This window comes from Narcine bancroftii, chromosome 4 (assembly GCF_036971445.1).
Source record: "Narcine bancroftii isolate sNarBan1 chromosome 4, sNarBan1.hap1, whole genome shotgun sequence".
In the NCBI taxonomy this organism is placed as follows: Eukaryota; Metazoa; Chordata; class Chondrichthyes; order Torpediniformes; family Narcinidae; genus Narcine; species Narcine bancroftii.
The window spans coordinates 63,420,490-63,442,619 of record NC_091472.1 but is presented as its reverse complement, the minus strand read 5'-3'; the positions used below and the strand labels follow the sequence as shown (position 1 = coordinate 63,442,619).

The 22,130-nt window shown below is 38.3% G+C and overlaps 1 protein-coding gene across 5 annotated transcripts in view; it reads left to right on the top strand.

The window, feature by feature from the left end:
* The window catches only part of LOC138760627 (proteasome activator complex subunit 4-like), a 190,373-nt gene that overhangs the window by 4,948 nt on the left and 163,295 nt on the right, over nt 1-22,130 (top strand). For 4 of the 5 annotated variants that reach the window (XR_011355761.1, XM_069931418.1, XM_069931416.1 and 1 more), the window contains exons 2-5: nt 11,340-11,480; nt 13,490-13,606; nt 16,254-16,313; nt 17,222-17,266. Coding sequence is in view for 4 of the 5 variants with exons in the window: in XM_069931418.1 (XP_069787519.1) it covers nt 11,340-11,480; nt 13,490-13,606; nt 16,254-16,313; nt 17,222-17,266 (363 nt within the window). In the remaining variant the exon portion in view is untranslated. The remainder of the gene's footprint in view (nt 1-11,339; nt 11,481-13,489; nt 13,607-16,253; nt 16,314-17,221; nt 17,267-22,130) is intronic. The other variant, XM_069931417.1, reaches the window with a different exon arrangement.

Sequence of the window (22,130 nt, the reverse complement as noted above, 5' to 3'; positions counted from 1 at the left end):
TTTCCATCTCTGAAATTGAAGCTTCCAATTAAAGTTGATTATTAGGAGACATTTTATGGATATTCAACCATTGCAAGAATCTACCCATAGAATTAGAATTGTCAGGAAATTCAGATTTATATAAATCAGAGTAGAATTCCTGAAATGTCTTACTAATTTCAACATGACCATCTTTTTTTCTGAAGTTTAGTAATCTGATTTTTAGCCATAGCTGACTTTAATTGACCAGCTAACAGTTTACCTAATTTAGGTAATATTGATTTTTAAGTTTAAGAAGTTGGCTTTCAATAGGGTATAAAAAGTAAATCATGTTGTGTTTGAAGTTCTACCCTTTGCTTATAAAGATCAGCATTAGGTATGTTACTGATGCAATAAACACTTAATTACTAAAATAAGGTTGTAAATAAACAAATCTCACAGACTTTCCACCAAAAAAAAAACATAATTCTAGTTGCTGGTCTGGGAAGGGGCTTGAATGTATCATTCCCCCCCACCCCCCCACCCCCACCCTCACCCCCCCCCCCCACCCTCACCCCCCCCCCACTTCCCAGTCTGGTTTGGTGTGTAGAATGATTGGATGTGGTCTGCAGTAATTAAAGGAATACTTAAGGTGCACTTAAGGTTGAGAACAGGTATGGAAAATGATAATGGTTAATTGCTGACATGGACATAGAGAGGGGTCTGTTTTTGTGCTGTATGTCTTTTACTCTAAAGTAACCATTCTCAGTTGAACAACACCTTCAGGGGGAACAGCACCTTTTAAGGGAGGGGGTCATGGACTGAAATCATGATTTTTGAAAAAATTATGTAATAAGTAGGAGAGAACTATGGAAGAAGCTAAAACTTGACTGCTCCACAGGGAAGGGGGCTCATAAACCAGAGTCCAAGGGGGCCATAGCCAAAAAAAGTTGAAAATGGCTGCTCTAAGATAATATAAAAATGGTCTGAATAGAAGTTGTACCTTGGAAAAATTGTTTTGGATTTCCTGTGTTTCTGTTGATAACATGCTTTGAGCTGAAAATATAAGCATGGTTTCATTTCATCTGCCACAAACAAATATTGATACAGGTCTTTGTAAATAAAATATTTCCAACTTAATATGGTATTATAAAGTGAAATTTATTCAAAATGTTTTTGTACGTTATTGATTTCTGTCTTTGATGTGATAATTCGTTCAGTTAAAGTAAATGTTACCTGTAACTAATGCTAATCTTTACATAATGTAACATTAGTTGTGTGGCAGTGGAATGTTATTTTTTGATCATCCATTTGAATTAAAATATGTTCTGGCTTGCATTTAAAACTTACATTTGTTCAATTACTGGTGATGATTTCTTTATGTTTGGACAAGATTAGCTTGTTTTGGTACACATTGAAGGGCAAAGTTTTCTGTTGTTCTGGTCAATTTGTCTCTCACTGATGCCATAAAAATGCATGATTTCATTTGTTGTGTTGGCTCTGTTCTACTGAGTAATAGTGTCTGTCCACAGTTGGTAAAACGTATTTTACGAACTTGTTTTTTATTTCCTTTCCTATGTTTTTTTTCTTTCCCACCCGTGATATGCTTTGAAGATTTAACTCTTCAAATGCGTAAATCTTAAATTTTCATATTTAAAACACCTCTCTCCTTTGATGCAAGGAACAAACTATTAACTGGTAGTAGTTTTAGCAAGCAGCAATGATAATTGATGGTTTTGCTGGATAGGTTTCTGTTTCATTTAGCCTGTGGAAATGATTTTTGTTCATTGTCATGACGTGGTTTATATTTTAAATTATCCAATATGAAGTGCTCTATGCTTGAATCCAGGTGAAGTTGGGTCAGAACTAACCATAGCCTCCGAAAAATATTTTTGTTGGTCTGGGTGACAAGATGGTTTTATTTGACAAAATGGGCCATGATCATTTAGATTTTAACAGAAAACATTAATCAGTTGGTGCATTGTGATGTCACTTTGCCATTGTGATGCTTGTGGCTAGAAGCCATTTTCATTCCTACTGATACTTTGAGTCCCACTATATCTGCAAGCTTGCTTGCATGGGGTAAATTGTCAGTCATGTATCATATTGTGATTTTTTTTTCATGTTGATTGTTTAATCACTTCAGATACTTTACAACCAACTTTATTTCACAATTGGAAAGGGGTCATTTAATGCAATCAATGACGACTTCCATTCATCCATCAATTCAGCTTTGTCTTTGGAACTTAATGTTCCAAGTTTTACGTGACTCAGATTGTTTAGTTGATCCAAATGCTTTTTTTGGCCTTACTATATTTGTAACCAATGAGGCAGCCCATCGTGCACCTTTGTTATGACTTCATCCACAACCATACTGCTCTGAAATTCATTTTCTATATTCTCCTGCCTCTTCACCTGCTAGATCTTCTTTAGACTTGTTTCAGAATCCAACTTTTTGATCAAATATTTGACTACCTTTCTGCACAGAAGATTTTGAAGTAATTTCTGGAGTTTTGCAGTCCCCTTTGTGCCATAGGAATGTTTGAATGAATCCCAGGTCATCTATACCTTCAATTGGATGTGGTGCTCTACTTCAGTGGTTGTTAAGTACTTTGGTGTAGTTAAAGTATAAAATTAGGAACTGTATGAATGAAACTTTTGCCTTCAGGCTGTCTTGATTGCACTTGCAGAAATATAACCAGGGATTTTCAACTGAGAATTGATGTTCCCCTTATAGTAGACCTGCTGGTAATTTGATTAACACCTGGATTTAACTTTTTTCATGTTCACAAATTTCTTCAGTTGATGTTGTAAGTTTAAACTTTTAAAATATTCAGCACATTAAAGATTGCTGGCAGAGTCCTCTGATGACCTCAGAAGTCATATGTAGTATTCTTTAATCCCTCGGCTATTTTGTGAATGTGAAAAATTAATTCTGGCTATTGATCCTAGAATACCAGTGCTAATAATAGGCTAATAACATACAATATGATGCTTACTAGTGTATGTTGTGAAATATGTTCCATCAAGTGACCATGAAATTAATAGTTCACATCTTCTTTTGAGTTGTTGTGCATTGCATTACTAGTATATTTTCCACATGCTGAGCACTTTGTACATTTCTGTGTTTTGAAAAAAATAATTTTCCTTTGGTAATTATGTGTTTTTCTATAGCACAGAAGGAAAATATTTGTCATGTGCCTGCTCTTCCTTATTTAATTCCGTTGTTTATTCCCCGTAACACTATAAATGTTAACCAATCAGAGTGTCTTTGTTGTATAATATGTATTTTTGTGTTGGTTCTGTCAGCTAATCTTGTGAGAAAAATATGTTGGGATTCAACAGTTAGCAATAATGTGTCTGCACTAGAAAATAGGAAAGTGAAGTTGTTAAAGTCTGGAGAAAGAGATGAATCCTGTGCAGTAGAATTCTGGAACTGATTATATTTGTATCACATACACCAATGTAAAAGATGTAGTAATTTACCAAATTCAGAGCTACATTTAATTTACAAATGTTCTTGTAAATGACAAAGTACTGACAGTAGGAGTACACTATTTGACCCCATGAGCTTGCTCTGCCATTCCACTTGGGTAATCATCAACCTTAACACAATTTTCCTGACCTATCCCCATTTCCTCTGATAACTCTGGTCCAGAAACCATAGAACACTGTAGGAGAGAAACAGGCCTCTTCAAGTCCTTCTTGTCAATGCCAAAGCATTTTTTTTTGCCTAGTCCCATTGACCTGCACCCAGTCCATAGCCCTCCATTCCTCTCGCATCCATGTACCTGTCCAAATTCTTCTTAAATGTTAAAATTGAACCCGCATTCACGACCTCAGCTGGCAGCTCATTTCACATTCCCACCACTCTCTGTGTGAAGAAGTTCTCCCTCTCGTTCCCCCTAAACTTTTCCCCTTTCACTTTTAATCCATATCCTATGGTTTACATATCACCTACTCTCAGTGGGAAAAGCTTAACTATATTTACTCTATCTTCCTCATAATTTTAAATTCCTCTATCAAATCTCCCCTCATTCTTCTATGCTCCAGGGAACAAAGTCCTAACCTTACAAATGTTTTTAATGTAATCTATGACTGAATCTCCACAGCCGTAATGGTAGAGAATTTGAAAGATTTACCACCTGCCTGAGTCAAGAACTGTCTCCTCATTTCAGTCTTTATTTGAAATGATATTTCTGGACTCCTTAGCTAGGCGATGTCTTTTTTGTTTGTGTATCCCACTTGGTCACTTGTCATTCTTCTGGGCTTTATAGCCTTCTCAAGCTATTATTTTAACTTTCTCTGTAACTCATAATTTTTTAGGTAAGAAGATCATAATTGCGCTCACTGCTCCAGATGTGGTTTCACCAATATCCCAGACAATTGTCGTAATATATTTTGCTCCAATTAAAAGACAGTATGTCTTGAAATCTGATATAGTTACTAGAGCCCAATGGTATGACTTTCCAATATTTTGTCTTATTCTTTGAGCCTTGTACTTAGTGCATATGATATTACTTATTTCGATTCAATAAAGATGTCATAAATACATTATATGTATGATTCTCTTGGATAAAAATCAGTGGATTAAGTTCTATGTGTATAAATGTGACAGTAGATCATTTTTCTGATCCTTCAGCTCTTGAATGCAATTTTTAAAGTGTTGCAGGCCACAGGATCCTGCAGCATGGCAAAATATCCTTTGGACCACTGAATGCTAACACCTGGCACTCCTTTTACACTAATCCCCCACTGTTCCCCCATCCCCATTAACTTTCTCAAGATTCTACCGCTTATCCTCACAGCAGGAACAGTGACCAGTAGGGGTGGCACGGTTGGGGTAGTGGTTAGTGCAATGCCTTTACAGCGCCAGCATTTTGGACCATGGCTTGAATCCCACGCTGTCAGGAGTTTTTACGTTCTCACTGTGTCTGCATGGGTTATCCCCGGGGCTCAGGTTTCCTCCCACCATTTGAAATGTACTAGGGACATAGATTAATTGGGTGTAAATTGCATGGTATGGACTTGTGGGCCGAAATGGCCTGTTACCGTTCTGTATATCTAAATTTAAAAAGAATTTAATAAACCTAACAATCATTTTTATGTAATGTTGAAGGGAGGGCCTGAAAACCACATACAGGTTTTTGGTCAGCACTGAACTTGGATCACTAAAGCTAAGTGGCAGCATCTTTGATAGCTGTGCGACAATATGGTGGGTGCTTTGGCTGCATATCAGTGACTCTGTGATTTAAAATTAACCAAAAACTTAAGCAGATTTAACTTTGTAATTCTATTAAGATATTCTATGATAAACAGGCATTTATTTGCATTTTGAATAATTTGAAGGCTAAGTTTCTTCACAGATGTTGCTGACCTGTTGAGCATTTTCAAGTTGTATTTCAAACTTCCACTATAAACTACATTTTGTTTTTTTAAATCTCTTTTGATTGCTATGTATGTAATAGAAAAGTATATTTTGCTCAGTTTTTGTCATTAACAGTTTTCTTTGGTCAGTTTTGTGTTATTTCACTCTGAGATTCAAGCATTACCTGAGAAATAACAGTGTTTGGCAGTAATTGGGCAAGGTGATCATACAATTTGCACAAATCTTTGAACAATATCATTGCAGTTTAGTTAGCAACCTTTGATAATCTGCCAAAATAATGAATCGCTTGTGGTCTGAATGTAAGGTTCAATGAAAAGACACGGGCTATCTGCCAATGTTTTGCAGTGCAGGACCAGTAAAACAAAACATTGATGGGGCTTCACTTCTTAACCTTAACCATGTTGCAGGCAGGGCTGGTTGGTCCATGTTGCATGTCAGAGTACTGGAGCCCAAGAAAAGCAAAGGGGTTCACTTTCCAGACAAAATGGGAAACTCTGCCTTGAAATGAAATGTTGAGAACTAACTGCACAATTGTTGAGAAACTCATCAAAGAGTCCACATTGTATTCCTTATAGCACTACTATCCATAAAAAATTTGCTCAGAGGAGAAGTAGGCTCTTGACTGTGATACATTAGAACAAATTCACATCGAAGTCCAGATGTGTTTTAAACTGTTTATTAGTGAACACAAAAGGACTCATAATGTGGTAATTTTCATTATAATGTGGTAATGTCCATGAACTTGGCAATGATAATGTCCTTGCTAACATGACTAACGGTCAACAGAAACTCTCGGAGCCCGACACACCCACCGTCTCGAACCCCCCCATATCTGTCAACGTGAGATGACATCTCTCCAAGCCTGTGAAACCCCCGCGCATGCACCAACAATCAAAAGGCTTCTTCAGGTGCATTCTCTGCCAGAAACGGATTCAGACCTGTTAAATGGTCGTTCAGGTGGCAGCGCTGAAAGCGCAGCGCTGGCCATCTGAGAGGGACAGCTTCACGGAGGTGCCTCAGAGTGCCCTCCGGCTTCTGTCAGAGTTGGGGCGGCCGGCGTGGGCCGTCCCCACACTGATCCCACTGCCCCGTGCTCTCCTCTCCTCACAGCCCTGTATCAGTCCCCACACTGTGAGGTGGCCGGGACGGGCTGTTAGAGCTGGGGTGGTCTGCGCGGAACGTCCCCATACTGATCCCACTGCCCAGTGCTCTCCCCACAGCCCTCTATCAGTCCCAACACTGTGGAGCGGCCGGCGCTGGCTGTCAGAGCTGGGACGGCCAGCATGGGACGTCCCCACACTGATCTCACTGCCCCGTGCTCTCCCTACAGCCCTGTATCACTCCCCACACTGTGGGGTGGCCGGCGTGGGCGGCAGGTACGGGATGCTGGGGAGGCCGGCGCGGGCAGAGCAGTGGGATCAGTGTGGGGGCTGATACAGGTCTGTGGGGAGAGCACGGGACAGTGGGATCAGTGTCGGGACCGACATGGGGCTATGGGGAGAGAGTGGGGCAGTAAGATCAGTGTCGGGATCGACACGGGGCTGTGGGGAGAGAACCCACTTCCCCGATCAGTATGGGGAAAGCCCGCGTCGGTCTCCCCAGCGCTGACAGCCCACGCCGGTTGCCCCTGCCCTGACGTCCCGCCCTGGGGGTGGGGGGGGGGGGGGGTTGGGGGGCAGAATCAGCGGGGAGGGGGGCTGTCAGGAGCTAGCCAGCTGATTGTTATTCCCTTAGCCGCTTTCAGGTGCCAGGGATTATCCCTCCCGGAGGAGGGTTACAAAGTTCACTTAGCATAAGCCTCCTGCACTTTCAAGTGGCCTCCTGACAGTCGCATATGGCATAAAATGCTGCTTTACATCGGGGGATTTTGGCCACCTGAAAGTGCCTCAAGTGAATCAGAATGTGCACAACCTTCAGACCCCAGGCTGTTGCTGACACCCGCGACTACTATCAAAAACAATAAACTATAAGATCAGATGAAATTTAGCTCCTATATTCCAGGTAAAAAGACAGGTTTCTGCAGAATCGAATAATGCAATAAATGAGCTGACACCAAATCAAACATTACAAAAGGTTGCTTCCTAAAATATTGTTTGCAGTATTTAATCCAATTTACCTTTTGCAAAAGGCTGTTTACAGTTAATGTAATAGGCAACAACATCAAAATAAACTGATTTGACAGTGGTGGGACCAATCCAAAAATAAATGTGAAATACAAATTTCTATTTCAAACTAACATGCAAGTCGGATTTGAAATGAGAATAAAACAAAATGAATCATTGGTCATTCCATATTTGTCAATGATACAAAGTAATACTGCTCATGTTTGCTCAAAGGAAGGACTTAAAGTGGAGTGAGATGTATTTCTTACTATTTATACAAAATTTTGTAACAAAATGTGCATGTAAGAGTGTCTTGGGAAAACTTGTACCTCTCACTTTGTTCGTTTTAGATTGGACACAGTGTTTGAGCTACCGAAAGAAAATAGACACACACACCGAGAGCAGTTCAGTTTATACAAATGTTTATTACAAATTTAAAGGCTGATTTCACACTACAATATGCAAGCCCTTCCCAACTATACTTATCAACGCTTGGACTGGTCCCAACTGCCGAAGTGAGGCAACGACTGCACACTAGTAGTAGGTTGTCAGGGCACCGGTAGCAGCTCTCCACCTCCCCTGACCGGGGCGTTGGCTGGACTCTAGAAGTTCTTCTTCTTGCTGAGAGATGTTGTCACCTCTCGGAGAGCCTCAAACTTCAGCAGCGGGACCATGGCTTATATTACCCAAAAACTGCTTACCCAAGCACCTATTCCCAGCACAGCAAGAAAGATAAGCGAGCAAGCTAGCATGTTAGGCTTCTAACGAATAACATAATTTTCAGCTTATCACTTTGAATACAATGGTTTATTTTGCATCAAGGCTAGGCCTCTGACAGTCTGTGACAAAAACAAGCAGGAAGATTAAATGTTCTTGGTACACAGATGTCCTTTCTTCAGATAACAGCATCTCTGGCCCCTCGGTGGTATTTAGCTTATGTCTGCTGATTCTAAATACAAGCAGGTTCTCATGATTCTAAAAACAAGCAGGTTCTCAGTCTTGTAGAACCAAGAGCTGCAAATTAAAAACAAGTAGGTTCTCAGCCTTGCAGAACCAAGAGCTGCAATTTTTTTAAAAAAAAAAGCAGGTTAGAATCTTCCATTACAAAGAGTAAAACTATATATGTAATTTTTTTTATGTCTTGCAGCTCTCAAATATTTGAAGTTTATCATATGTGGCTCTTATGTTAAGCAAGTTTGGGCACCCCTGCTCACACCCTAGACTGCACAGCTAAATACGGTTCCACTTGAACTTACAAATTGGCCAGCGAATTCACATGAGTGGGCATCATGTCAAATAATGATGAGTCGGGATACATGAAAGACATTGAAAGTCCAGTGGTATGGTGCCAAGATAACAATCGCTCTCTTAACATCAATAAGATAGAGATGGTCATTGCCTTCAGGAGAGGGGGCAGAGTTCACATCACTGCCCGTGTTAATGGTGCAGAAATTGAAAGTGTAGATAATTTCCAAATTCATAAGAACAAATATATGAATGATCTAACCTGGAGCAAGCACATCAACCTGACAATTTAGAAAACTTACCAACCAATGCCTCTACTTTTTCAGGAGACTAAAGAAGTTCAGCACATTGCCCTCCCCCCAACCTCCAACATCAAAAGCATATTTAGATGATGCATCACATCAACATGGTATGGGTGATGCTCTGGTCAAGGTCAGAAGAACTACAAAAAGTAGTGAATGCTGAACATTTAATGGGTTTGGAGGGGGTGGGAAGGAGGGAGGGAAGGTAGGGGGGAAAAAAGGAGAGAAAATGCCACTGTATATTTAAGAGGGAAATGTTTGTATGTATTTTGATTGATATGGTTCATAGTGTGAAAAATAATTTAAAAAGAAGTCGTGAATGCAGCTCAGAACATAAAAACTTCCCTCTCTACATGGCACACACTCTCTTCCCTCCTCCCATTAGGGAGAAATCTTAAGAGTGTGAAAACAGGCGCCAACAATCTCAAAGACAGTTTCTTCCCAGTCCTCTTTTCAATGTAATCCTATACACTATAAATTGTGCTCTATTACATGGCAGTATGTTATGCTGGAGATCACCTGTTGGTCTATTCATTGAAGAACTCTTCTCACTGTATGATGTATTTTATGACACAAACTTAATTTTGGAGGGCTGTCTGTGTAGGTTCACTTATTGACTGCATTCAACATTGAGATTGAAACATTTAATTGAATTGTGGAATAAAATAGATTGAGATAGGTGGGAAAGGTAAAATTTCTCGTAAAACACCATATATCAAAATAAACTTTTTCCTTTTACTATGAATAATCAGTTTTTAAAGATATGTAGTCAAATGGGGATTAAAACGATAGAAGATTGTTTTGAAGCTGGTTGTTTTATTTATTTTCAATGAATGAAAGAGGAATATAATGTTTCAAATAATTCTTTTTTTGTTATTATAAAGTTAAAGCTTTTTTAAATTGATGAATTAGGTCAAAGTTTAAGATTACCTAGACAATTGGAGTTAGAAATTTTCCTTACAAAAGGGGGTATTGATAAATTTATTTCAGAAATGTATAAATTACTTTAAATAAAAATGCTTAAATTGGATAAACATAAATCAAGATTAAAGTGGGAGAATGATTTAGGTAGAGCAATAGATCAAGATGATTGGAGAGTTTTGAGTAATTATGTAAGATAATATGACTAAAATTATTAATGTAAGATATAGATTAGTACAATATAACTTTCTATATCAGTTATATTTAACACCTCAAAGATTTAAAAGATTTAATTTCTTCAGATTCATGTTTTAGATGTCATAAAGAAATAGGTACTTTTTTCCATTCAACTGCTAGTGTATTGAAGTTAGGTCTTTTTGGATACAAATTAAATTATTTTTAGAGAAAATGTTAAAGGTTAAATTTTCATTAGATCCAATGTTATTTTTGTTAGGAATCATTAAAATGTATAGTTTAAAATTAAGGTTAACTATGTATCAAATTGAATTTTTACGACTGGCGTTGGCTGTTGCAAGGAAATGTATATTCATTACTTGGAAATCTGAAATTGATTTGGGGATGCAAAGATGGCATATTGAAATGAGATCTTGTATCCCTCTTGAAAAAAAAAACATAATTTAAGTAATAAATATCATTATTTACAACAGGTAGGTTTAAAATCTCGACTCTCGTGACTTGTCCTCGATGGTACTCGGCTCCACGCCAGTAAATAGGAATTTATATATTCATTGATAATCTCTTTTCTTTCTTGTTTCTGTGGGGTGTTGGGGGGAGGTGGGTGGTGGGGAGGGAGTGTGGATATACCACATGTATGCTTTTATATGTATAGTCTTTTATTAATTGAACTTACTGTGGTTTTTTTTCTTAAAATTTTCAAATAAAATATTTATAAAAAAACTGAGATTGATAAATTTCTGGATTTTGGAGTAATAATGGAACTAGGGCAAGAGGATGAATTTAAGGTTGAGCATCAGTTGTGATCTAATTGAATATTGCAGCAGGTTTGTGGGTCAAATGGGCCACCCCTGCTCCTCTTTATTTATGGAAAAATCTTTCCTTGATGTCAAGGGAAGTCATTCTCACCTCACTTCAAGAATTTGGTTCTATTTCTCCCATGTCCTCTGTGTTTGGATTAAAGCTGTAATGAGTTCCAACATCGTATAAATACTGTATTTGCGCTAATGGATTGTTAGGAAAACATTGGCATAATTCTGTGTCTTTAATTGATATTAGTGTAGGATTCAAGCAGTAATACATAATATACAATAAGAATAAAAGACATATGAAGCAGATACAAGCTAATTGATGCCTCCATATTTGCTCAATTGTTTTTTCATTCACTTAAAATTTTCAAAGTTCCGGATACAGACTTGAAATCCATTTTTTTGTTTTGTTTTTCAGATATATCCGATTATATGGGAGAAAATTCAGCAAAGATGATCATATAATATTTGTTAAGTTGATTTATGAATTGGTTGTCATGCCTAAACTTGAGATTAGCATGATGCAAGGATTCACACGATTATTAATAACTTTGCTCAAGTAAGTTCCAACTGGATTCCTTACGACGTTTAACCACAAGCCATGACCAGCAATGAATCATTTTAAACTTTCATATCATGGATGGTATTTTAAAGAAAATTATTTTGGATATTTTAAGGACCGCACATCAGCTTTGAGAAGATTGTTCTTTTATAAATTGATTCTGATGTGGATAAACCAAAATGTTTGCATTTGATGTAAAATTTGGAATAGGATAAATAATTGCCTGGATGGGCTTACAAATGTGGAGAGGATTGTTAAATAAACAAACACAAAGTAAATGTAGTTCAGTTAATTTTCTGAAATGAAATGTGACAAAGGGAATGTGACACACTTTAAAAAAAATTCTTAAAATATTACTTCTAACATAGTGATTATGCCATCCAGCTGGTATTCATAAGACTGCTATGCAGCCAAGGCAATTTAATTAATTTACTTAATTTGAAATTAAAAAAAAACTATTATCAGAAATGATGACTGTGGAACTCCGCTGGTAGATTGTCCTTCTCAGGAAAGGAAATCTGGCATCCTAACCCATTATGGCCAAAGACCATAAGGAAGAAGCACTGAGGGTAGCAAGGGCATGGAATATTCTTTGTGTGGGGTCTTCAGGGTCTACCATCAAGAATGGCTTAATAGCACCAGCAATGACTGAGTTGGTTATGTACTGAACAACACTGTTGCATAATTGGTTCTGTCACCAGTAGTTTAATAAAAATGTTTCATTCGACTTGACCATTGTTGCATTGACAAGAGTGGCTTTTGCAAAGTTCTTGAGGAGACAAAAGACCCATCCTCCATTCTGTTTTGTGTCGTATTGTTATGATAAATGGGATGGATTCTGACAAGGTTTACCATCTTAAAATTTGATGTAACTACCTGTGGAATAAGTAATGGAAAGAGAATGTTAAGAGATGGATAACCATTGAATCAAATCAAAGCTCAATAGTTTTGCCTGATTTAGTTGTGACAGCTGAGTTAAAAAAGCAAATGGAAGGAGATGGCTCAGGCATGTCCTCATCCTGAATGATGGACTGTGCCCAGCATGTGAATTCAGAAGGTAACGCTGAAGCTTTTGCAGTCATCCGTGTCCAGAATACTGAATGAATGATCAATCTTGGCCTCTTTCCGATATCTGCAGCTTCGTAGGAGCCAGCTTAAGCCAAATCCATTCATGACCCAATTGAGAGAATTGGATACAGCAAAATTTACGGAATCTGACAAAAGTTATATGGTAGTGTTGAATGCACATGCTTCAAAATTGGATGTGTGTCTTAGCCAGCTATTCCAGTTTACCTACAACATTCATTTATTAATGGCATAACGGATAACATACCAGTTAATACAATGCTTTTACAGCGTCAGCAACTGGGGTTCAAATCCAGCATTCTCTCCATGATCGCATGGATTTCTTCGGGGTGCTCCAGTTTTCTCCCATGTTTCAAAAATATATGGGTTAAAAGGTTTGTTGGTCACTTGGGTGTAATTGGGTGGTGTGGGCCAAAAGGGCCCAGTACCATGCAGTATTTCTTAAATGAAAATCTGTTAATGTCATGCATAAATACAAAAAAAATTGACAAGGAAAAGGTGAGATATGGGAGACAAGACGAATAAATATTTAAAATTACCAGAAGAAAAGTGGGAGAAAAAAGAAATTTAAGATACAAAAGCCAGATCTGCGTATTACCTGAAATTACTGAAGCATAATGAGAAGCATGCTTTGAACCTAATCAGAATATGAAGATTCTTTGGTCTTGCATTGGGCTTTATTCTGTTGGTGCAGGGGGATCAGGAAAATGGGTGCAGATGATTGATTTTGTTCATCATAATTAATGCTATTAATCACCAACAGTATTGAAGAATAAATATGTAATTTAGGTGATTATAAAACTTTAATTTGTAGATTATGTTGCATTGCAGTTTTTAATGTATTTATTCAGTTTTATCCAGTGTATTTACCTGTTACATTTCAATGATGTAAATTTTTGGATTTTTCTAATTACTACCAGGAAGAAAGAACTGTTATCAAGGGAGGATTTGCAGTTGCCATGGAGGCCATTGTATGAAACAGTGGAAAGAATTTTGTACTCCAAGACTGAGCACCTTGGATTAAATTGGTTTCCAAAGTAAGTGTATCTTTTTATTTGCAGAGCTGAAATTACTGAATGAGAAGCCTGAGTTATTTGCATATGTGCTTCTGTTAAGTGATATAATTTTTTTGTTTTGAAATTTTTATTTAATTGTTTGCATCATTACAGGAAAATAAAATGAATAAAACATTAATCAAATATCCATATCCAATGATTAAAAAAAATACTTTTATATTTTTCTCCCTATCTCCAAATAAAAATTCCCATTCCAATCGATCGAATGCCTTCTCTGCATCTAATGCCACCACTACTGCGGGAATCTTCCTATTTTGTGCTATATTTATCAAACTTAAAAATTTAACTGTTATCTGCTGCTTTTCAATTTTTAATAAAATCAGTTTGATCTAAATTTATTAATTTTAGCAAAAATTCAGCTAACATATTAGCTAACAATTTTGATACAATTTTATAGTCTGTATTCAATAATGACATGAAGAAGGCTGTTAACTGGTATTATTGATGGCCAGCATCACTCAATTGCCTTTCCAATGTATTGGTCTGGCACTTTTGTTGATATATTTCATTGATTCTTATCAAGGTGAATGCAATCATTTGAAGAAATAAAGTTTTATCCCTTGAGCATGTTATTTGGAGTATAATTAAACGTGGCATGAATGATAGCTTTTATGGCATTAATCAAGCCTTGATACCTCTCAGTGTTGGACAGTGTATATTTTTTATAATAGTGAAAGGTCTTCACAAGAATAAAGAGAATGGGGAGCACAAACCTATTATCGCAGCAGGCACCACTCCACGTTCATTTCTTTAAGCATTTTCTCCCTCAAATAGATTGAAGTAACTGCTTCATTTTTGATTCTGTCACTTTAAACTCAATTTGTATGTTAGGAGAATGCTGTCTTTTTATTTTATACCTACCTAGAACCATAGAGCACTACTACAATTTATTCTTAAAACTTGGGAGTGACCCTTTGTTTACCACATCAGATGACAGCTCGTACCTGCAAAATCTAATTTTGTAAAACTTGCTTGAACATCATAAAATAGATGTTAGAGTCGTTGAGTTTTGCAGCACAGAAAAAAGCTCTTTGATCCAATTTATTCTCTCCGACCAAGTTATCTGCACAAGCTGGTTCCATTTTTCTGTTTTTGTCATATATCCTTCTCAGCCTTTTCTATTTGTGTACATGTCTAAATGTCATTTATACATAATTTACATGCTTCCACCCACTTCCTCTGACAACTCATTCCATGCATCCTCTGTCCTCTGTGCTTAGGGTTTCCCTCTGATCCCTTTTTTATTTTTTTCCCCTTTCACCTTATTTCTATGCCCTCTAGTCTTTATCCTACAATGAAAAAAAGATAGACTATGATTATTTACCTTATCTTTGGCCCTCTGATTTTATAAACCTCTTAATAAGAATCCCTCTCAGCTTCGCATGTTCCAGGGAGAAAAGTCCCAGCCTATCCTTTTGTTTTAATTCAGACCTGTTGTTTCTGGTTATATTCTTGTGGATCTTTTATGTTCTCTTTTCAGTTTAATATCTTATCCATCAGTGGATGATCAGATCTGTTCACAGTATTCCCATTGTGGCATCACCCATGTATTGGACAGTTGAAACATGATGATCCTGCTCCTGTACTCAATGCCCTTGCCAATAAGGCAACCATGCCAAATGCCTTTTTCACATTCTGTCTGCCTGTTGTTGTCCTTTCATTGAACTATGTACATTTACCCCAAAGACTCTGATAACCCTGGAATAAGTTGAATATAATTATAGCATGATAAAAAGATGAGATGCAAAATGAATTGCTCAAAATCACCTTGTTTTTAATGTGGTCCAAGCAACACCTTTGCAATTGATATCAGTGGAAAGGGTAAATTGTTCTTGATGTTTGACCCTCATGGAAATTTGTTCACAATAAGTTAACTGATGTAAGTGATGATGATTCAATTAAACCTGTATGTGAAATACAGATAATATACTGAGATAATTGTAACTGCGCTGTTGATTCAGACAGATATACAATGGAAGTCATTAAGCTGGACATTTTTTTGTAAATTCAACTTTAATTGTTATTTCGTATTTTATATTACTTTGAATTCTAATTTTTCTTGATCATTTTCACATGGCAAGTATTTGTAATGATACTTTGAGCCTGCATAAAAAAGTCAGCTCCATTTTTCACTTGATAACTTCAATTTTGATCATTTGTCTCTTGACATGCAGTGCGATGTATTCTCAATGGTGTTGTGGGAGCATTGTTTTCAAATTATATCAAATGCATATCCAACTAGGGATGAAGTGTAACTTGCTGTATGAGTGGCACAGTTGGTGTAGAGGTTCGCTAGCAATCGGGATTGGGGTTCGAATTCTGTGCTGTCTGTAAGGAGTTTGTGTGTTCTCCCCGTGTCTCTGGGTTTTCCCCAGGTGCTCCAGTTTCCTCCCATTGTACAAGACATCTTGGGTTGTAGGTTAATTGGGTGTAAATTGGTGGCATGGACATGTGGGTTGAAATGGCCTGTTGCTGTGCTGTATGTTTACGTTAAAAAAATTAAATATCAAAGGCTGCCTTGACATCACTTTTTTTTACTGTTATCACCAATGTTGGTAAATCTTTTGATTTCTGTGCCCTGTTTGACGTATTTCTCTTTATTATTCAGTTCGTTCCGACAAGGCTTGTCTTCCTCTAAATCGTGTGTGCTTAGTGTTTTGCATAGGTGGTAAGAATGTTTATACATTTGCCCGATCAATAATGCATGTTTTAAAAAATATTGAGGTCATCACACAGATGTAACATTTTTACTAAAAGATGCATCTCTTCATGTTCAGTATTTTGTTAAAAATAGAATGATAACGTTGCACCACTATTGAGAATGTCGCACTGCAATGTAATTTCCCTTTGTGATTGTTTGAGGCTATTTGTGAAAGTGCTTCAAGTGACTTACTAATCATACAGTAGAATATTTTTGATTAGAACTAAAATGTTAAAGCATCTAATTATAAATAGCAAAAATAAAGTAGAAAATTTTCTCTTGAGTATGTTCTAAATATACACATGATTTTAATTATGTTCATTTTTGCATTTTGATTGGATTATAGTCAACAGCTCATTCAAATTAATCTTGGTGTTAATACTCAAAGGTTATTTTCTTGACTCAGTTGACTAAATGAATGGTTTTTAGTTGCAGTGATCAGGGTGTATCATTTTGAAATGTAGGGAGTTCTGCCCACATTTGTGATTGCTAACTGTTTGAGATTAGAAAATCTGCTTTAATAAGTCCTACATTTTTTTTGTCTCAATTATGTTATTTGATTTATGAAGATCATTTTAGATAAAACTAAGTGGGGGAATAGGATTTTTGAAAGAATGGAGATCCCAATCTATATGTATTTTATGTTTATTTACATTCTAAATAGATGTCAAGGATAGAGTAAATCTTTGAATTTGATGTGTGGTATTAATCATCTTGATTGGCTTTGTGTGAACATTGTGGATTCATCTGTGCATGTGCATAAACTATGTTTGAGTGTTTAAGTCTTCATATGCACCACATTTCTGGATTACTTCCACTGTTTAGCTACTTATATTTTTGATGGCAATTAGTAAATTTAGCTCTCTTTTTTTTAGTTCCATAGAAAATGTGCTGAAGACTGTGGTAAAGTGTTGTCGACCGTAAGTACTGACACAATTGTAAGATATCTTGAGCATTTTCAAGTTACATAATTTTTTTTCTTCTGTCTTACGAAGCTTTTTTTCATTGTACGACAATTAGCAGTGAGTTAATGAAGCTAAAAATGCTCTGCTGGAAGAACTCAGTAGGTCCAGCAACACCATTGGGGGGGGAAAAAAAAGTCAACAATTTGAGCTGAAACGATCATCTCCAGCAGAGTTTATTTAGCTTCATATTCCTGTATTTACAGTCTCCTGTGCGTCAGCAGTGAGATAGTGTTCACTAGGTATTACTACGTAGCACTTAAAAGTTTAACAGCTTGTATTTTGTTTCATTAATTTGAACAGGTGGCTTTTGCAGAAGCTATAAGAAATGCATCTCAAAGTTAATGGACAGTTTTAGCAATAATTGATATAGGTGGAAGGTTTATATTAAGATCCACTCGGTGGAAACAGAAATCAATAGATATCATTGTCCTGGATCAACTAAATTGTAGTAGATTACATAGCTTAAACGACTCTGTCATTTAGCTTTTAAAAATGACTTGCATTCACTGATTTTGATTTTCCATCATTGTCATTATGGTCCTTAGCAATTGGGGCTAGAGTTATTTAGGGATTTGGCACCATTTGATGGTGATGCTGGGACATTCAGAATTTGATAGGCTGATGTGTGGTTCAGACACAATTTAATCAGATCATATTTTCTATTAGTTTCAAGATTTTAAATACAAAGTGCATTGGAGTATCTTTGTTGACTGCTTACCAGCTAACCTTGTATAATCCATCTTCCTTTTTTCTCTGCCTCTTGCTCCATTTGTCTGGCACTTGCTAATCAACTCTCCCTTTGTGTTATCTTTTCACCACTCCCTTCCTGGCCCTACTGCAACCTCTCACATGCTTAGTCTTGTCAAAAGGTTTCAGCCCAAAGGTTAACCATTCTTTTTTCCCCCATTAATGGTTGTTATCTGAGATTTGGCAAAGTTCATGCAAGAGGTTTTTAATTAACCAAAAAATGAGCCGCACAATTGAAGTGTCTTGACAACGGGCCTTGACCTGAAACATGGTCTTCACTTCCCTTCATAGATGCTGCCTCACCTGCTTAGTCCTTCCAGCAGTTCGTTATTTTGCTCTAGAATTGGAAGTAACAGTGTTGTAGGTTGGTAATTAGTTACCACTGCATACAGTGTTCAGATTCTTTTAGAGAACATGCTCAGAGCTACACGATCTAGATCTCAAAAACTAATTAAGTTAGGAAGCACATTATGTTGTGTAAGTGTAGCAGTAAGTCTCATGAATAAAGATAAACTATTCAAAGGAGGAGCATTCCTTTGGTAGATGGAGCTTATCATGTCTGTGCTTGGATAAGGTAAAAACAGATGGAAAACATCTTTTTAATGATAGACTAGTATCCATGGAGGAGCAGAGGGATTTGGGTACAGATATATACCCATTAAAATCTGGTGCAAAGGTATAAGAAGTAACCAGGAAGGCAAGAGGAATCGCAGCCTTTCCGTTGGATTGGAGTTCCTATGGGTGGTTGTGATGCTTCATTTGTAGTTTCTTGGTCTGGCACAGTATGGAATATTGCATTCAGGAAGAAGCAATGAACCTCAGGCCATATAGATTGGCTGTAGAGAGGGGAATGGCCCAAATTTGTTGGAAAGATACCATGGCATGAATCATGGAGAGAGATTGCTTGAAGGTGGTTTGTCTTTATTTTTGAGGAGTGATCTAATTGGGTTATTAATATTTTTTTAAAAGTAGCTTTGTCAGTGAGAAAGAATTTCTTATGGTGAATCTGAACAAGGGATCATGATCTTGTAGTTATCACCATTGGCATTGTTGAGGAGTCGGAGGAGCAGGAGGTCGGGCCTAGCGGGTCAAGCAGGGAGCCATTGGAGTCAGGCTCAGGGGCGTCCATGGGAGGCGGGGCGAGGAGCGACTGACAGAGAGTTAAGTACATAACCTTGTACTTACTGGTGGTCGGGCCTTGTGTGTCGAGGAGTCGGAGGAGCAAGAGGTCGGCAAGAGGAGAGGTAAGTACTGTAATTAAAGTACTTACCAGGGCTCGGGCCTAGCGGGTCGAGCAGGGAGCCATTGGAGTCAGGCTCAGAGGCTTCTGGGGAGGCAGGGCGAGGAGTGACTGACAGGGTTAATTGGAAGAGGGCAAATAAAAATAGGGTAAGGTAAAAGAGCGGCCAGCGAGGAATGGACAGGGAAGGAATGGGGAATTCAGGCTTTGGCTCAAGAGGCTTCGGTGAGCAGAGGCTGAGGTCGAGCTTGTCAAATTAAGATAAGACTGTTTAATTGCGTTCTTATTCTTTAGTAATTTCTACTTATTTGAGGAAGGAGGAGAGAGAAGGGATGAGTGTGAGAGCAGTTTGCTGTTCTCTGTGTCAGATGTGGGAAGTCACGGAGTCTTCTAGCCTCCCTGACGTCCATATCTGCATCAGGTGTGCTGAGCTGCAGCTCCTCAGGAACTGCGTTAGGGAACTAGAGCTGCAGCTTGATGACCTCGCTTTGGTCAGGGAGAGTGAGGTCGTCATAGATAGGAGTTACAGCCAGGTGGTCATGCCAGGGCCACGGGAGGAGGACAGGTAGGTCACGGTTAGGAGAGGGAAGAGGAATAGTAAGGTGGTAGAGAGCACCCCAATGGCTGTGACCCTCAACAACAGGTACTCCTCTTTGGGGGAAACAGCCCAGCTGGGGAAAGCATCAGTGGCTGTGCCTCTAGCACTGGGTCGGCCTCTGAGGCTCAGAAGGGAAGAGAAAGGAAGAGGAGGACAATAATCATAGGGGACTCAATAGTCAGGAGTGCTGACAGGATTCTGTGGACAGAGCAAGGAGAACCGGATGGTGGTTTGCCTCCCTGGTGCCAGGGTCCGGGATGTTGCTGCTCGAGTCCAGGACATCCTAAAGGGGGAGGGAGACGAGACAGAAGTCATGATACATGTAGGTACCAATGACATAGGGAGGAATAAAGAAGAGGTCCTGAAAAGTGAGTACAGGGAGTTAGGTAGAGAGTTTAAAAAGAAGGACCGCGAAGGGAGTAATTTGGGATTACTGCCTGTGCCACATGACTGTGAGAGCAGGAATAGAATGAGATGGAGGATGAACGTGTGGCTGAAGGGGTGGAGCAAAGGGCAGGGATTAAAGTTTGTGGATCACTGGGACCATTTTTGGGGTAGGTGTGACCTGTACAAAAAGGACGGGTTGCATTTGAACCCCAGGGGGACCAGGATTCTGGTGGGACGTTTGCTAGGGTTACTCAGGAGACTTTAAACTAGAATGGCTGGGGGGAGGGAACCAAATGAGGGAGAACAGCAAGGAGAAGGTTTAAGTGCAATCAGAGAAAGCTTGTTGACAGTGTTTGGGGGGGGAAAGGCAGGTTAGAGAAAATGGGGATGCTCTATACGAAGATGGACAGAGGTCGATTGCAAAAGATCATAAGAGAGGTGTTGGTAAAGATAGGGGCTTACAGGAAGTAAAAAGTGGGAAATCTCTAAAATGCATATATTTTAATGCTAGGAGCATTGTACGGAAGGTGGATGAGCTGAAGGTGTGGATTGACACTTGGAAGTATGACGTGGTAGCAATAAGTGAAACATGGTTACCGGAGGGATGTGACTGGCAGCTAAATATTCCTGGATTTAGTTGCTTTGGGTGTGATAGAACTGGGGAGGGTGGGGGGTGGGTGGGTGAGGGTGCACTACTTGTTAGAGAAAATATTACAGTGGTGCTTAGGTGCGATAGAATAGAAAGCTTGTCCAGGGAGTCTATTTGGGTGGAATTGAGGAATGGGAAAGGGGAAGTTACAATTATAGGGGTGTATTATAGACCACTGAATGGAGAACGCGAATTAGAGGAACAAATTAGTAGGGAGGTAGCAGATATTTGGAATAAGCACAGACTAGTGATTGTGGGGATTTTAATTTTCCAAATATTGATTAGGAAACTCATTCCGTGAAAGGGCTGGATAGGTTGGAGTTTGGAAAATGTGTGCAGGATAGCTTTTTACATCAATACGTGGAGGTACCAACAAGAGCAGGAGCTGTGTTGGATTTACTGTTGGGGAATGAGATGGGTCAGGTGACAGAAGTCACTTCAGGTCCAGTGATCATAGTGCCATTAGCTTCAAGGTAATTATGGAAAAGGATCGGTCTGGGCCCAGAGTTGAGGTTTTTGTGTGGGGAAAAGCTAGGTTTGAGGAGATGCGAAAGGATTTACAAGGGGAGGATTGGGACAATTTGTTTTCTTGGAAGGATATAATAGAGAAATGAAGGTCTTTTAAAGGAGAGATTTTAAGAGTTCAAAATCTTTATGTACCTGTTAGGTTGAAAGGTAAGGTCAAAATGGTTCTCAAGGGATATTGGAAACTTGGTTTGAAAAAAGAGGGAGTACTACAATAAATATAAGAAATAGGGAAAAAAGGAGATGTTTGGGTATTATATTGAATGTGAAAAGAATATTAAGAAAGAAATTAGAAAAGCTAAAAGAAGGTATGAAGTGGCTATTGTAAGCAGGGTGAAAATAAATCCAAAGGGTTTCTACAAATATGTAAATAGCAAAAGGAAAGTGAGACAAAATAGGTCCAATAGAGAATCAGAAAGGACAAATGAGTGTGGAGCCAAAAGAGATGGGAGAGGTCTTGAACAATTTCTTTTCCTCAGTATTTACTGAGAAGGATATTGAACTGTGCAGAGTAAAGGAAGCAAAGGGGGTATATATGGAGACTATAGTGATTAAGAAAGAGATAGTACTGGAGCTTTTGAAACATATAAAGGTGGATAAGTCTTCAGGTCCTGACAGGATTTTCCCCAGGATCTTGAGAGAAGTTAGTGAGGAAATAGCGGAGGCTCTGGCA